Below are 15752 nucleotides of genomic sequence, written 5' to 3' on the forward strand. Positions count from 1 at the left end.
TTTGACTTTGGTCTGTGCCTCCTGCAGAACTGCACGGTCTACAACGACACCACCATGGTGTGCTATGCGCCTTCCATTGACAACCCTATGCGGAGCCCTCCCGACGTTGGTGACCGCCCAGATGAGATTGGCTTCGTCATGGATAACGTTCAGGCCCTGCTCATCATCAACACCACCAATTTTGTTTACTACCCAGACCCTGTTTTTGAACCACTTAGCCCCACAGGGATGCTGGAGCTGAAGCCAAGCTCTCCCCTCATCCTCAAGGTAAGGCAGCATGTGCTGGAGGACAGGTGTGTAGGGATGTGTCCCTGCACTGCAAGACCACAGATATACTCGTGTGGGATGTTTCAAGTGTTCCATGTTGCCTGAGAACTGACAATCTTGTTCTTTGTTCCCTCAAAGGGCAGGAACCTGCTCCCACCAGCTGCTGGTAACTCCCGCCTGAACTACACAGTGCTCATTGGAGACACTCCCTGCATCCTGACTGTCTCCGAGACCCAGCTCCTCTGCGAGTCCCCCAACCTCACTGGCCAGCACAAAGTCACGGTAAATGCTGACACTGGCAGCTTTGATTCTCGTGTCCCATGTGTCACGAGAGCTTCAGTCTTTATCCTGACCCTGGTCCTGCTGCTTATGTGTCCTCAGATGAGGAGCAGATAGTCTGTGCACGTGCAGGAGCATCCTCAGGAGCATCCTCAGGAGCTGTCTTGCTGCTCCCTGGCTATCACTCTCCCCAGTTACATGTCTGATAGAACCAGATACTTTGTCCCCACTGTGGCACTCTCAGCCAGACATTCCTGTGCCTCGGGTGGCCCTGCCAGTAGGTTCCTTTCTCCGCTGGGTGCCAAGACACAGCTTGTGCTTTCGGCAAAGGGGGTTCCCAACCCATGTCCCAGTGCTGGCTCGTGCAATAAGGAAGGCTCCTTTGTCTGTAGGGTTGTAGTGCAGCAGTGCTTGCACTCCAGGACCCTGCCAGGTTGAAAGGCACCCAGCACAGTCCTCCCCAGGCTCCCCACTCATGAGGGAACTCACTTCACAGCCCATCTGTTACTGTAATTTTGTCTGAATGAGCCATCAAACTCTGCCTGCTCTGCACACACACTGGCAGAATGTGTCCTGCATCCCATTAAAGCACACCACAGCGCTCTAGACCAGCTTCTGCCACTCACTGAGTTTTTCCACACCCTTCCTTCCGTGGGCTGGGAGTCATTCCCCACTACTCAGCACAGTGGGCACAGCAGGGAGGGCTGTCCTGAGCACATGCCCTCTGACACCAAGGTCCTTGTTTTCTCCCACCATGGTGCAGATCAAGGCTGGAGGGTTCGAGTTTTCTCCGGGGACGCTGCAGATCTACTCAGACAGCCTGCTCACCCTGCCTGCCATCATTGGGATTGGAGGTGGGGGTGGTCTGCTCCTCCTCATCATCATCATCGTCCTTATTGCCTACAAGCGCAAGTCTCGGGATGCCGACCGGACCCTGAAACGCCTCCAGCTGCAGATGGACAACCTGGAGTCCCGGGTGGCTCTGGAGTGCAAAGAGGGTGAGGGATCCCTCTACCTTTAACGTGGGGGGGTCTTGGAGGGTCCTGTGATGTCCCAAGACTCAGTGTGCTTCCACTCTTTCCTTGCTGCCTTCCAGAGAGGGGATGGGAATGGGCAAAGCTGCTTTGTCAGAGGGTACAAACTCAGTTTGGGTGGAATTTCTTTTTTACTCCATTGAAGAAATTCCCTTTCTTTTCTCCAAATGGGAGAAGAGAGAGTGAGGAGGGTAGTGAGGGCTGCCTGTGAGCGGGCAGTCGGTCTCTCATTACGTGACAGACAGATGCTGTGAAATTGGACAGAATTCCATGTATGATCCTGCTGATAAAACCTAATTGCCCATTATCCCCCCGAGCTGGCTCCCAAGGCCCTGACCCTGCCAGCCACAACCACTACCAGCTTGGGCATTGCACGAATGGAGCAGGCACTGCAAACAAGATAATAAAAAGGGGAAAGAAAGCAAAACCCTTTGCTCCCCCAAATCCCCATCCCTACACACGCCTGCGGAGGGAACTGGTGACAGGAGAGGGGAGGGAGCTGCTGAAGGGGCTGGTGTCTTGTCTTCCACAGCTGGCAGATAAAAGGATCTGCTTTTAATTAAAAGGCACAATCTCTTCCCTGCCTTTTCTCTTTTCTAGTCCCACTAGTTACAGATAAGATAGCACGCCTTTCAAGCTGACGGTTTGTTTTTTCTCATCAGGCTGACGAGCCTGCAGTCCTCTGCCTGGCTTTCAGCTCCCTTTAAAGTGCCGTTAATTTGATTTTTCTGAGGATTTTCTCCCCCCAGCCCCTTTCCCTGGTGCAATCTCCAGGCCTCCTCTCCCGTCAGCTTTTCCCTGTAGGTGCAATTAAAGGTTCAGGACCCCCCCTGCACCACCTTCCCCTGGGAGTTGTGGCTGCCTCTGTTCAGATTGAGAGGTGCCAGAGTGGGTGTGTTCAAGCTCTTCTCTTGAGTAGTATTTAGGTCAAAAAGAAATGAGGACATTCTTGTGGTTTAGGCTAACATTTTCCCTGTTGAAGCTCTGGCTTTGTTCGAGCCTTGCTGTTCCTGCTGCCTCAAGCATCCCTAGGAGGCTGCAGGTGCTGAGCTGGGAGGGATTTGAGCCTTCTGGGATCTGGCAGTCCTGTTCCCAAAACTGCTTCTTGATTTATTCTGAGGAAGCCATTGTCACCCTCTGCAGCTCAGTTTCTTTTTCTGTGAGAGCTGATTCACACCTAGAGGGAACCCACCCATGGGGTGCTGGGGGATGTGACAGAGTCTATGTGCTGGGACTCTGGGATGTGCTCCTTACCTCTCCTTTTCCCACCCTAGCCTTCGCCGAGCTGCAGACTGACATTAACGAGCTGACCAATGACCTGGATGGGGCTGGCATCCCGTTCCTGGATTACCGCACCTACGCCATGCGGGTGCTCTTCCCAGGGATAGAAGACCACCCTGTGCTGAAGGAGATGGAGGTGTGGTTCTGTCTGTCTCTCTACTGTTTCGTGCTGGGAATGTGCCCCTGTGTAGTCCCCTGCCTGCGTCTCTGTGCCCCAGCCACAGGGTTGGAGAGATGCTTTGGTGGGATGCTGGCCCAGCCTGGTGCAGCGAAGAGCTGCCATGAATGTGGACTGGCTGCCAAATGGTTACTGTGCTGCCTGACATTAATATCAATATTTATATTAATATCATTGCTGCTGTCATTTTCTACAGCACTTGCTTTATTCAATTGGGTTTGTTTGATGCCTGACCGGCTGCTCGTTTCTAGCAGACTTGTCTGACATCGCTTGCTTGCTTAGCTCCATTTCCCCATGCAGAACCCATCCTTGGCATTCTTCTGCTCCCCAAACCAGCTCCCTCTCCTCTCCTGGTCTCCCCATGTCTGTTTAATTTAGTGCATACAATTGCACAGCAATTGGCTTCTCGTTTGCTGGGCTGCTGAGGCCGCTCTTGATTAGAGAAAAGGAGGGGGCTGACCTTAGCTTCCCCTCGTTGCTGACCTGGCACAGTAATTAATGTCGACGTGGGCTTCACGATGTATTTAGGAGAAGTAATTGGCCCTGGTGCAAGATGCACGGTCACTAATTACAGCACAACAAGCTCTTACCCACTGCAGATGCACGTGCTGGTGTTGTACGGCAGCATGGCTACAGCGCAGGACTCTGGCCCCCTGCCTGCTCTCTTTCCCTGATCCCTAATCCCAACTCTGGAGGGCTGTAGGGACCCCGTTTCCATGGATTTCCCCTTGCAGCTCAGGTTTCCGGATGCTCAGAGCCGCAGCAGGCGTGAGCGTAGCCCTCCCTGGAGCATGGCCCTTCCTGTCTGTGCAGACTGTGCCTGGCTCTCCTCTCACCTCTGCTCTTGCTCTTAAGGAGTTTTCCTAAAGAGACGGGTGGAAAGGGTATCAAAAAGGGTGTCAGAGGAGGAATTTTGCCTTGGCTGCAGCAGGGTGAAGTGGGAGTTTGCCCACTTCTAGCTCCTAATTCAAAACATCCCACTTGAGAGAGCACGCCAGCTCAGTCTGGCCTGGGAAGCAAGGAGTTAAAGTTGCAAAGGAGCAGGGAAAAAAAAAATCCCCCAAAGAGATTAAATACAGCAACTACAGTTGTGTAAGCTTCACATAATTTAATCGGGTTTGCTTTTATTTGTCTCTTTACTCAGAGTGTAACATTAGCTATTGCAAGTGACGGGCAGGAACCGGCACTTGCTCACACAGACGCTAATCCGCAGCGAGCACCAGGCTGTCGGTACCAGCTCCCTTCCTCTGCAGGTTTTGGGGGGAGGCTTATGCTTTGTGTGAATTTAAGCCTGATTAAGTATTTAGTTCAGTATTGTTCATTTATTTCTGCTAATGATCAGCAAGTTAAACGTAGGAGCCCAGGAAGGCAGCGGGCATGTGAGGAGCTCAGGCACTGCCATGCTGATTGTGATGGGGGTTCAACATCCTCTTACACTGACTGCCAAATCTCCAGTAGGATGGCCACTGTTGGGCAGGACACACTTCCCATCTTATTGAGATCCTGCTGCTCTGCTGATGGGAGAAAGTGTGTTGTCTTGTGGTCTCCTTTGCCTTGTCTTGGCTGCAAGAGCACCAGCAATATGCAGGGATGGGTATGCAGCATGTCTTCATCTGCCCCAGTTTTCTTGATGAGTCTGGTAGGTCTCCAATGCAGCTGCTGCTCTCTAGCCAATTCTTGGGTCTTCCCATGCTGAGGAATTGACTGGCATCTCTGTGTCCCAGCAGGGAGCAGCCAGTGCTGATGAACCTCAGGCATCTGCCCAAGTTACTAGCATCATTGCATTGAGGAGCCTGCAGAGTCTGGAGGGAGAGACTCAAGGAAAGCACAATGTAAAGCATTTGTGTTTCTAACAGATTATCCTCTGACCTGCACCAAGGGAAACTGAGCCATGTGCTTGCTTGTGTGCCCCTGAGAGGAACTCTGAGTGCAGGGGCAGAGAGGGTTTGTCACTCCTTCACTTTTATGGGATGCACTGGGGCAGACATCCCCACTGGCCTGTGTGATGAGCGTGGCAGAGGCACCTAGAGGCTCCTGTTGCAGAATTGATAAGAAATGAGGCTTTTATCCAGTGGGAAGCAGTATTTTGGAGAGGGAGGTTAAAATGATGAGAAATATCACTGAAAAGAAGAGAGCTGATCCAAAGTTTTGATTGAGATGAAATGATTTGATGTGTCAAAACCGTGTTCTTCATTTTGAGTTGGTGTTTTGAAATGAAAAGTGTTGTTTTGTCTCCAAATATTGACATGAAATAATATTTCTCACTTATTCTCAATACAGAGAAGACAAGAGGGGAATAGAAAAAAAATAATTAAAATTAATGTTTTACTCCAGCAAAGCTTTTACCCAGAGGAAAACATCTTTTTAAATGGGAAAAACATTGTGTGGTAAAAATGTTCATTTCTGATAAGAAATGTGGTCAAGGTTGACCAGATATGGGCTGACAATGGCAGCAAAGAGATGAAAGCATTCCAGCCCAATCCCTGCTGGGTCCCATGTGGCCAAGTATGGCCAGAAATACACCTTCAAACATCTCAAGAGGAAAGGGAACATTTCAAGCTGTGCATGGAGTGGGGCAGAACCAGGTTTCTGCTGTTTGTTTGCCTGTCTGCAATCCAGCCCCCTGTAACCAGAGAGGTTTGCTGCCAGCGGAGCTGAGGGTCGTGGCTTTATTTGCTCTCTGTGCAGTACGTGAAGCATGTGTTGCACTGACTTGGATGGGAATTGAGCTCCTTGTTAACTGAAATTGAAAATTATGATTTGTGTGTGTTTGGGAAGGAAAGAGTGATTGTTTGTGGGAGGGAAGTGCCTGGATGTGCCTGCACACATGTGGGAGAGAGTAGTTCTTCACCATGAGAGTAGTGAGACCCTGGAATGGGTTGCCCAGGGAGGTGGACTTGATGATCTGTGAGGTCTCTTCCAACCTTGGTGATACTGTGATACTGTGGTTGAGGCCTCATCCCTGGGGGTGTTTAAGGCCAGGCTGGATGAGGCTGTGGCCAGCCTGATCTAGGGTAGGGTGTTCCTGCCCGTGGCAGAGGGGTTGGAACTAGATGATCCTTGTGGTCCCTTCCAACCCTGAGTGATTCTATGATTGTACGATTCTAAGTGTGTGTGCGCATATATCTGCATATAGATACACTGATGCCCTAAGACTGCGTTAACCTGGTGCTGAGATACCACAAACTAGATAGTATTTCTGTGGGGAATTGAGGCTGATCACCAAAGAGGCAGCTTAGCAGAATGGAAAAAGCAACTCCAGCTGCTTTGTGACCCTTTTTCATCCTTTCGTCCTGGGGAGCGAGGCTGAATCCAGGGTCTTGTGCAGCCCAGCCGTCTTTTTTTGCACCCTCCCTGTTGTGCCTATCTCCCAGTTTTGCTTTATCCTTGCAGGTCCAGGCAAATGTGGAAAAGTCCTTAACCCTCTTTGGGCAGCTGCTGAACAAGAAGCACTTCTTGCTGACCTTCATCCGCACCCTGGAGGCTCAGCGGAGCTTCTCCATGCGGGACCGTGGCAACGTGGCCTCCCTCATCATGACGGCGCTGCAGGGGGAGATGGAGTACGCCACAGGCGTGCTGAAGCAGCTTCTTTCTGACCTCATCGAGAAGAACCTGGAGAGTAAAAACCACCCCAAGCTGCTTTTGCGGAGGTGAGTGACTACCTGAGAGGAAGGAGCTCTGAGATTACCGTCCCTGGGGGTCTTCAAGAAAAGACTGGATGAGGCACTTAGTGCCATGGTCTAGTTGATTGGATAGGGCAGGGTGATAGGTTGGACTGGATGATCTTGGAGGTCTCTTCCAACCTGGTTGATTCTATGATTCTATGATACCCAGGTTCTTCTGAGCATGCACACACGAGCTGGTGTCCTTTAGCGATGCTGTCAGAGACAGCTTCAGTGTTGGCTGTGGCAGTGTCAGCTCTGGGCCTGTGGTCTAGGATTTCCTTGCCTGTCTGCGTGCAAGTGTGAGAATGATGTGAGACCACCTAGACACAGCCAACTCAAGAGTTGTCCATGGGATGTTCTCACTTGGGTTTGGCCTGTGCAGGTTCATATTGTCTAGGAAGGAGGGAGCAAGATGCTTGGCAGCTGATGACTCTGTAGCCTGGTGCTTGGGAGGATGCATGATGATACCAGGTGCTGTTACCTATCACTGCAGCAAGGCTCTCACCTGCCTTCCCTTCTCCACTTCACCAGGTGGTCCCCCACACCTCTTGGCACATGGGGCAGGTCTTGCCTTGCCTGGTGGCTGCCTTGCTGCGTGAGTCCCTCCATGGGCTGGCAGCAGGAAGGAGTCTTCCTTTCCCTGCTTCTTCCTTGGGGCTTACTCACCTTGCTGGGCACTCGGTGGCTGTCCTGGGAAAGCCTACTGGATCTTCACAAGTTGAGAGTCTCACTGGGGCTGGGGGGAAGTGTGAGCAGGAGGCAGCCTGCCAAGACCTGCCACGAGTCTGCCTGGCCCATCAATATTTAACAATAGCTCTGAGCTCTCCTTCATCATGGGCTGATGAATATTGAAAGATACACCCAGTGCTGAACAAAAGCAATTAATAAGCTCCACCAGCTCGGCTCTAGGCCCTCTGTGCCATCTTCTCCTTTTGCACACTGTGCTGTGTGCATCCCCATCGCTGCTTCCACCAGCCCAGTGCTGGCAGCCTCTAGCAGAGCTGCAGGCATGGCTGACAGCCCCATGACTGGCCTATCACCAGAGAGGCTCAGGAAAACCAGAGCATCTTGCTGTGGCCAGACCAGACAAAGCCTATCAAGCTTTGTGTGCTTGGCTGTGGGGAGATGCCTGGAGAAGACACACATGTGACCTCATCCCCATTGCATCCTTGCCACCTTCCTTTGGCCACTCTGTTTAGGCATGCTATTTTCTTACTCCCTCTCCTTCATTCATCACAATACAAGAGTGCCTTTAGTTTCTGAAAACACCTCATTAGCAATGTGCTAAAGAGGAGGTGTGGTGCAGGCCTGTGGCTGGTCAGGACAGCAGTGAGCCTTAGAGGTGCCAACCACTGTTCCCTGTCCCTGATCCCCAAGTGCATCCTTAGGCTCTTTCCTTCTCACTGTCCCTCCACCACACTAGGCTTCAATGAAATATTCAAAGTGCACTTCCAGCTCCTGGGTCTCTCAGAGCATCATGAAGCCGCAGCCATTGGAGCAAAACTCTGGAATGAAGTGAATCAATAAAATATAAATAAAAGGCAGTGCAGGGAGCCCAGCAGCTGCAGTGGCTGAGCCCTGGGAGCAGCACAGGGACACAGCCCAGCCTTGTGCGTGGGGAGAGCTGGCAGCTCAAGGACTATCACTCCCCAGCCATGATGCTCAAGGTGGAGCCACTGAATGCACAGGACAGGCCTGGGGTCTCCTGGCCAGCACCTTGCTTGTGCCTCCCTGAGTGGTATTTAATGAAGAGACTTTGTTCTTCCTGCAGCCTTGGCATGGAGCAAATGGTACTGAGGGCTGTGCTTCTCTATCCTTTTGATTAGCCCTGCTGTTGGCCATAAGAGTGTGCTTACTGCCCAGGGCAACCAGATTAACATTGATCTAACTGGAGAGAGCTGTTATTTATTTATTTTGTTATTGGATAATCCCCCTGTTGCTGTGGCATCTGCTTCTATCATGAATAAAGACAAACATTTGCTGTAGCCTGGGTAGTGGCACTTCAGAGGAGTGTTACAGGCTTGTTGTCAGGAAAAGACCCAGTTTGGGGCCCGTGAAGATGTCTGCTGAATAGCTTCAGTTCACCTCACTCTTGACTTTCTGCTCATGTCCCTTTCCTTCTCTCCCCGCCCTGCTCCCCTTTTTTTTTGTTCCTTTTGGTAGATTAATCTTTCCTGGGGAGCTTCCCTTCTGTGAAGGCTCAGATATTGCCATCCCCTAATGGTTTAATGGGGGCTGTGCTATTCCAGGGAGGGCAAAAATTGCTAAACCCCATTAGCATGAGAGAAAGCCTTGGAAGGGACCATATGACCCTGAGCCAGTTTGAATAAACTGGGAAAAGTGGATTTCCAACCCCAGCCATCTGGTCCTCAGGAGCTGCTCCTGGCCCATCTGCTGGGCATAGTATTGCCACTGGGCAGTGCATGGCATTGGGCAGTGGGACTCCTTCTGATGGCTCTGAGGCTTAGGTTCCCTCTGAGCTTTGTTTCTTGAGTTAAGTGGATTGTATCTGTTCCTCTGGTGCAACAGGAACGCAACCCTGTCCTCGAGGTTATTAGTATCATTCTGCTTTCAGGAGCATCTGCATTTGCAAGTGGCTGATCTGATGATTAATGGGTGGATAAGTTGAGGAAGCCTAACCAGAGAGGGTTGAGGGACTGGCTGGCATTTTTACTTTAAAGGGAGCAAAAACCACTTTGAGAATAATGGATCCATGGAATTTTAATCTATGGCAGCAAAACCAGGCTGTGGTGCAGAGATGGGCACATTACACCTGCTCTTACATGTTAAACCTCCATGATTTACCTGGGACCTGTGTCACCCTTGGCTCTCTCCATGGTAGGATGTCCCTTTCCTCTCCTAGTACAACCTGCCCTGGCTGCAGTACCACCACCCCATGTCCCTGCATCCTGTTTGTACCCACCACATCTTATGCTCATCCTGTGGGATCCTGCTCTTCTCTTTTGCACACATGCTGTGAAGTGATCATCTCAAGCAGATACACTTCTTGCCACACTGCTTTGGAGCATGATGGCATCTGGATTTGAAACATGCTTTAGGAAAATGGGGGCAATATATAGGTTTTCTCCAAGCAGTTTTGGCTTCTTCCTTCAGCTCCCTTTCTGAAAGCCGAGAGGCACAGTTCTATTTTGAAACTCCTTTTGGAGTAGGTGGCTGCAGCCAAGACATTTTGCACTGCAAACTCCCACATCATTTCCCCAACCTGAGTAGACACACAGAGACCTGGTATCTCCAGCATGCAGGCAGGGAAGGGTTAAGTCCCAGGCCTGTCAAAGTGTCTTTGTAAGGTGCCTCAAAAGTTCATGGAAAACAGCTTAAGCTTCCAGCCACTGCTCCTACTCCTTCCTCCTTTAATCCCCTTGGTTTTGGCCAAATTAGTACTGGGGATAAGTTTGACCAAAACCATATTGGGATCAAAGTTTCCAGACCTAAATCAAGTTAATGGCTTTAACCAAGGCCATGTGCCAGTGGACCAGTGCCCTCTCTGCTTTGCAGGGCTCTGCCTGAGATCTACCCAGATCCATGCCCAAGAGCAGGGCCATGGAGAGAAGTGAAGGGGCAGAGCACAGCCTCCTAAACTTCACTGTCATTGCTGCTGAGTGCTCTTCTCCAGCAATTCTGAGCTGACCTTGCACAAGCTGCTGGGGAAAATTCTCTTTATCCATCCAGTGATGATTGTCCTCTTGCTCTACTGTGGGTGTGCAGTGGTTGTCCTGTGTCAGGGGCAGTAGCAATACTGAGTGCATTGTAGGAGCAAAGGTCAGCAGCAGCTCCCAGGTGGGTAGAGTGGATTCCAGCTAGATCAGGCATGTGGTGATGCAGGAGGAGATACTCATGTTGTGGGAATGTGGGTCAGGATCTGACTTTGTCTTACAACCTTATCACCTCCTTAGAGTTAAAGTTGCTGAGGAGCTTGCTGAATTTTAGCTGGTGTACATGTCTCATGCAGTCCTCCTGTGGAGGAAGCTACCTGTTTCCACTGGGATAAGAGGGAAGAAGCAAACTTCACTGAAACACCAGGAGAAACAGAAAGCTGGTATGCAGTGGATGGAACTCCCCATGGAACAAGGCCATGCTCTACTCAATCCAGTTCCCCAAAGACACTGAAGATCACTTTGCTTCTTCCTCCTGAGGGGCTGCTGTGGCTCAGCCTTGTGGATGGGCAGGCTTTCCATTAGAGCTTTTGCTATCTGCTTGTGCCCCTTTGCTTTGAGGCTCTTGCCTTTCCAAATGTGACCTTTTAAAGACAAAAATAACTTAGCCACAGTCCAAGGCTGAGGTGGCAATGGGTGGTGTAATCAGAGACCTTTAATATTCTCTGTTGACAGCTTTGCTCTCTCTCCCTGCAGAACAGAGTCAGTGGCAGAGAAGATGCTGACAAATTGGTTCACGTTTCTACTCTACAAGTTTCTGAAGGTGAGTTTGGAAAACGATGACAACCCCACAGGGAGGTGGTTCTTGCCTTGCTTGCATGAGCAGCATGATACTCAAAGCCTGGGCTGATATACTCCTGAGTGCAGTCCCTCCTTCCCAGAGCAGAGACTGCTTCTCAGACCTCTGTTCCCATCCCGGGTTCCTGAAGTGTGATTAGTGATTCTGGGTTTCCTTTTGGGGAAATAGCTGAGATTAAGAAATGGAATCCAGACTTGTGTTGCTTAATGCCCAGTGGGTTGGAGATTTTCTTAAAAACAGTCCTAAGAGAATGGATAAATCTGAAGGAACTCAGCTGAGTCTTGAATCCCTTTGGAGTGGTCCCCATTCCTCCCTCCTTGCCTCTGCTTGTGTAACTGGGAAGCAGAAAGCCCTGGGAGCTGGTCCTTCTGTTGACATGGCTGTGTTTGGAGGATATTTCTGCTGTGGTTTGATGTGTTGCACTCTTCCTATGATGCCACTGCATTTCCTTCATCCGTGGTTCTTGGTAGGACAGTCGTTTCACACAAGCATCTCCACTTTTGCTGCTGCTTCCCTTCCAAAAGGGCACCCCATGGGGTCTGTTGGCAGCCAGGGACACAGCTCTCTCCATGGCACATGCACGAGTTTGCAGAGCCTGTTAGCTTGAATCTGCCTTGCTCACGTTTCATCTGGCTAGCAGAGGAGGATACCGAAGCCTAAGAGCTGTTTCTACCTCTGGTTCATGCATTTCATCTCGAGAACATGCGTTCCATCAGCATCATCAGTGCTTGCACCTGCCACAGCTGCACCAATGGCTGTGGGGGCTCCACAGCCACAGCTTCAGCCCATGGATCCCTGGCTTGGTCCTGCTGCTGCTTTGGGATGACATTGGTGGGGTGAATGGCACCTGCAGCTCTGCTGCTGCTTTTCCAGCCAGCAGATCTGTTTCTCGGGATCCTGCCTGGTGTCAGTACAGCAAGGCTGGGTAGCATGCAGCTGTTTTTGTGGGATTTCATCCCTCATTAAGATAAAGAGAGTTTGAACTGTTTCCAGCCAAGAGATGAGAGAGAGCAGGAGCCTGTGCAGAACTCAAGTGATAGTCAATGAGTGGTGATTTATAATATCACTTACATGCACTTGGCTTTTTGCCTCCGTCAGGGGATAGCCTGTATCTATAAAAACCTAGCTGCAGCATGTGGTGGAGAATGCTTTCTGGGGGTGGGAGAGGAGAAAAGCTGTGCTGGTCGTGGAGGCATACCAAACCTCCTGCTGTGTTGTCGGGCTGGGACTTTGCTCTGCGGGACCACCCTCTGCTCCTGTGGCAGCAGTGCCAGGTGGGATCAGGTAGAACACTGGCAGACCACTGTTTGGGGTCGACGGGACATAGGGGAGCAGCTCTCACCGTGGATAAGCTCTCTCAGGGCTCCTTGATGTGGACATGGTTGTGCTTTGGCTGAACGAAGTGCCTTGTGCAGCTTCAAACACCCACAGCAGCATTTGAGGATGTTGTGTTTGCGTGTGTGATTTGATGCCTTTGGCCTGTCCCTGGCTTGACTGGACCATGTGGACAGGTGGTTGAAGCATGTTCACTTTCTTCAGAAGTGGTTTGGATCAGTTCATGGGTCTCCAGTGTCCCACATCTGTCCTTGTACAGCCCTGTTCCCTTTTGGAGAAGATGCCAGATGCATTTCCAGTGCTGGGCAAGTCTGAGCTTGAGGAGTGGCATGAAAGAGAGAGAGAGATGGGGAAATGGGACAAAGACAATGCCTTCTTAAAGACTGCATCATGATTTTGATGGCAGAAAACACCTCCAGTCTCTGTGCTGTAGCAGCAGGAGAGAGGAGTCTGATCTAGAGGCACTACTGCAGAAGGAGCATATGTGGAGAGGCTGCATAAAGCTACTGGCTGTGAGATTTGTTACACTACAGATCATCTCCTTGGGGAGGTGGTTGAAACTCCATGCTTGCATCACTCAGTTAGATGGGAAGAGGCTTGAGGATGCCTTCATGGCCCCTTCTGGGTTGGTCCCATCAGAGGAGACTGAGGGTCTTTTCTGCCTGTCTTCTGGCAGTGAGGATCGCAGGTGGCATCAAAAGCAGGAGAAACTCATGGAGCTGATGGAGAGGTGTCACAGCAAGCAGTTTGCCAGCAGGGAAACTGCACCAAACTGTGGTAATCATGCATGTAAATGAGGCAGGCAGACGTGTGCCCAGCTGCCAGATCAGCTCTCGGCAAACCTGCTCCAAGTGGGGCTGGGCACTCAGATGGGGACAGAGGCACAACAGCCTCCCCTGCCCCGAGCCAGCAGCGTGGGGAGACAGCCAGGGCTGACACTTTCATAGAGACCCTCTGGTAGCATTTATCAGACTCTTAATGAGACACCCCGGGGAAAAAGGGAGGGATGAATGGAGACAAGTGCTGAAAAATGCACGATATTAGGTGCCTGATGAGCTAGATCTAGTCAATAAGACAGTCTGAGCATTAGCTGACTCGCTTCAGCCTGCTCCCAGTGTACTGATGTGTGCATGCACAGGGGTGTTTGCAGCCACCCTCCTCCAGCTCAGCTCATGGAGAGCTCCTTCAAGGCCTCCCTTCACTCAGGCCCCTAGCAGTGACCAAGCTGCATGGGGGCTGGCAGCATGGGCTTGGTCACCATGTGATGGGCATGCTGCCCTTCTTCAACCTGCAGGGCCAGTCAACCCCATCTCAGTGGTCCCCTCCCATGCCTCACCCAATGGAGATGATCATGGGTCAACGACCCAGCACTGGTTTCTGCAGTCCCTGTTCATTTTATTGGTTTCTATCAGGGATGAGCCCTAAACCGTCCTCATCTGCTCTGGCTCCGTGAGCTGTTACCCATGGCAGCAGCTTGGCCGCAGTCCTCAAGATCTGATGGGGATAGTGAAGTTAGGAGCAAGGTTTTGTATTTTAAGGGTAGGACCCACATTTGTCAAGCTGCAATGTGGAGGATGCAGAGAGTCAGGGAAACGGGTCAGAGAGACTGTTGCAGTTGTCATTAGGCTGCTTGAGAGGTCAGAAGGAAACCAGGATCCTGGGGTACACAGGAGCCCCCAAAAGCCTGCATGGTGCTGGAGGAGTGATGTACCCATCACCAGTACCACTGGTGTCTCTATCCTTCCAGGGATATCCTAGGGCCAGCTCCTAATCCACACATCCAAGGATTTATTCCACATCAGCCTGGCTGGCATCTGAGGAGTGAAGGAGATGATGCCTGGCATGAAACTGGGCCACTACTATGAGAAGGGCTGAACCCACCTCTCTTGATGGGGATCCCCAGAGATGGGCACAGAACTGCAGATGGGGAGGACAGCAACCATGACTCGCTGGAGAGGGAAAATCTGTGGGCTGAGACAGATGCAGCTGTGCCAGATGTGAGCAGATGTCCTGCTCCAGGCTGTTCTCCATCCACACTGCTTCGGCAGACTTTGAAGTTTTGTGAGGAGTTTTTACAAGCAACCAGAAGAGGCAACTCTTTCCACCAGTGGGGTGGGCTTGGGGTGCTGTGGTCCCCCACCCAGGGCTCGCTGTTGTGCGACCAGCCTGGCACTGCCACCTTGCCGGACAGCTGGCGATGCGCATCGTAGCACCCACCTTGGGCCTCTCACTTTTCCAGGCTGACTTAATGAAGCCAAGTTTGCAAATGAAACATAATTTCAAAGACAGGCATGTTGTCGGAAGGTCTGGGGATGATGTATGCCTGTTCCTGCTCGTTAGCAGCTGTCTCTTTAATTACCACAGATGCTAACGAGATGCTAACAGCATATGGTGACAGGGAGAGGAGCCGCACTTTGTACCAAAGTACCATCTATTTGCGAGGCTGCTGGGAGGGAGGGGAGAGGGCTGGTGGGGTAGAACCTGCTGGGACTTGTCCCCATCCTCCTCTTTTCTTTTCCTTTGGGCTAATACCTATATCTGGCAGGGCTTGTTGGGATGCAGCTCAGGGGAGAGGTCTGGGCTCTGGGTGATAAAAGGGTGTTCATGACCAGCTCATGGATCCAGGCCAGTTGGTGCCTCTATCCCTGGCAGGTTCTTTGCTGTTCCCAGGTCACTGTAGTTCCACCATCCAGGATCTTCTGGGGGAGAGACAGGTCCAGTTTCCCTTCTGCCCACCTATGAGATAGATGCTGATGTGGCTCTGTCTGGAGGCTAAAGCTGGCTCTGACTGTAGGTGTTTGGTTGTGGGGACATGTAGGTGGAAAAGGGTTTAACTGCAAGAGACCTCATTGCTTGTTCCCCACCATCAGCTGGAGACTCAAGGTGGACTTGTCAGAGAGTTGCTCCCGCTTCCTCTTCCCAGTGGATCTGGCTAGCTGCACCTAGCTGTCATATGGAAGAACCTCCTTTGACTTTCTCTCATGTGAGTCAGTGCTCCTAGCAGATGCCAAAACTCCATGTGATTCCTGGGTGAGAGCCTCCAGGATGTCCCACTGCAGTGTACCCTTTCTAGTTCTCAGGTACTTCTCTTGGCTAGGTTAGTTTAAAAGACAGGCTATGTCCCATGAACAAAGTTCTCAGTCCAAACCTCCTCTTCACTAGCTCAACATTTAATCTTTTAAACTAATTTTTGGCCTGTAGAATGAGCAGAATTCACTTGGGGTTGCCTGGAAACTCTGT

At 51.1% G+C, this 15752-nt stretch overlaps 1 protein-coding gene across 2 annotated transcripts in view; it reads left to right on the top strand.

Annotated features, from left to right (window-relative positions):
- Positions 1 to 15752, top strand: part of PLXNA1 (plexin A1) — a 126826-nt gene that overhangs the window by 92026 nt on the left and 19048 nt on the right. Inside the window, exons 18-23 of one of the 2 annotated variants that reach the window (XM_064156823.1) lie at positions 28 to 267; positions 406 to 549; positions 1310 to 1544; positions 2855 to 2997; positions 6433 to 6689; positions 11075 to 11141. In XM_064156823.1, the coding sequence (XP_064012893.1) occupies positions 28 to 267; positions 406 to 549; positions 1310 to 1544; positions 2855 to 2997; positions 6433 to 6689; positions 11075 to 11141 (1086 nt within the window). The remainder of the gene's footprint in view (positions 1 to 27; positions 268 to 405; positions 550 to 1309; positions 1545 to 2854; positions 2998 to 6432; positions 6690 to 11074; positions 11142 to 15752) is intronic. The other variant, XM_064156824.1, reaches the window with a different exon arrangement.

Source organism: Pogoniulus pusillus, chromosome 16 (assembly GCF_015220805.1).
Source record: "Pogoniulus pusillus isolate bPogPus1 chromosome 16, bPogPus1.pri, whole genome shotgun sequence".
NCBI lineage: Eukaryota > Metazoa > Chordata > Aves > Piciformes > Lybiidae > Pogoniulus > Pogoniulus pusillus.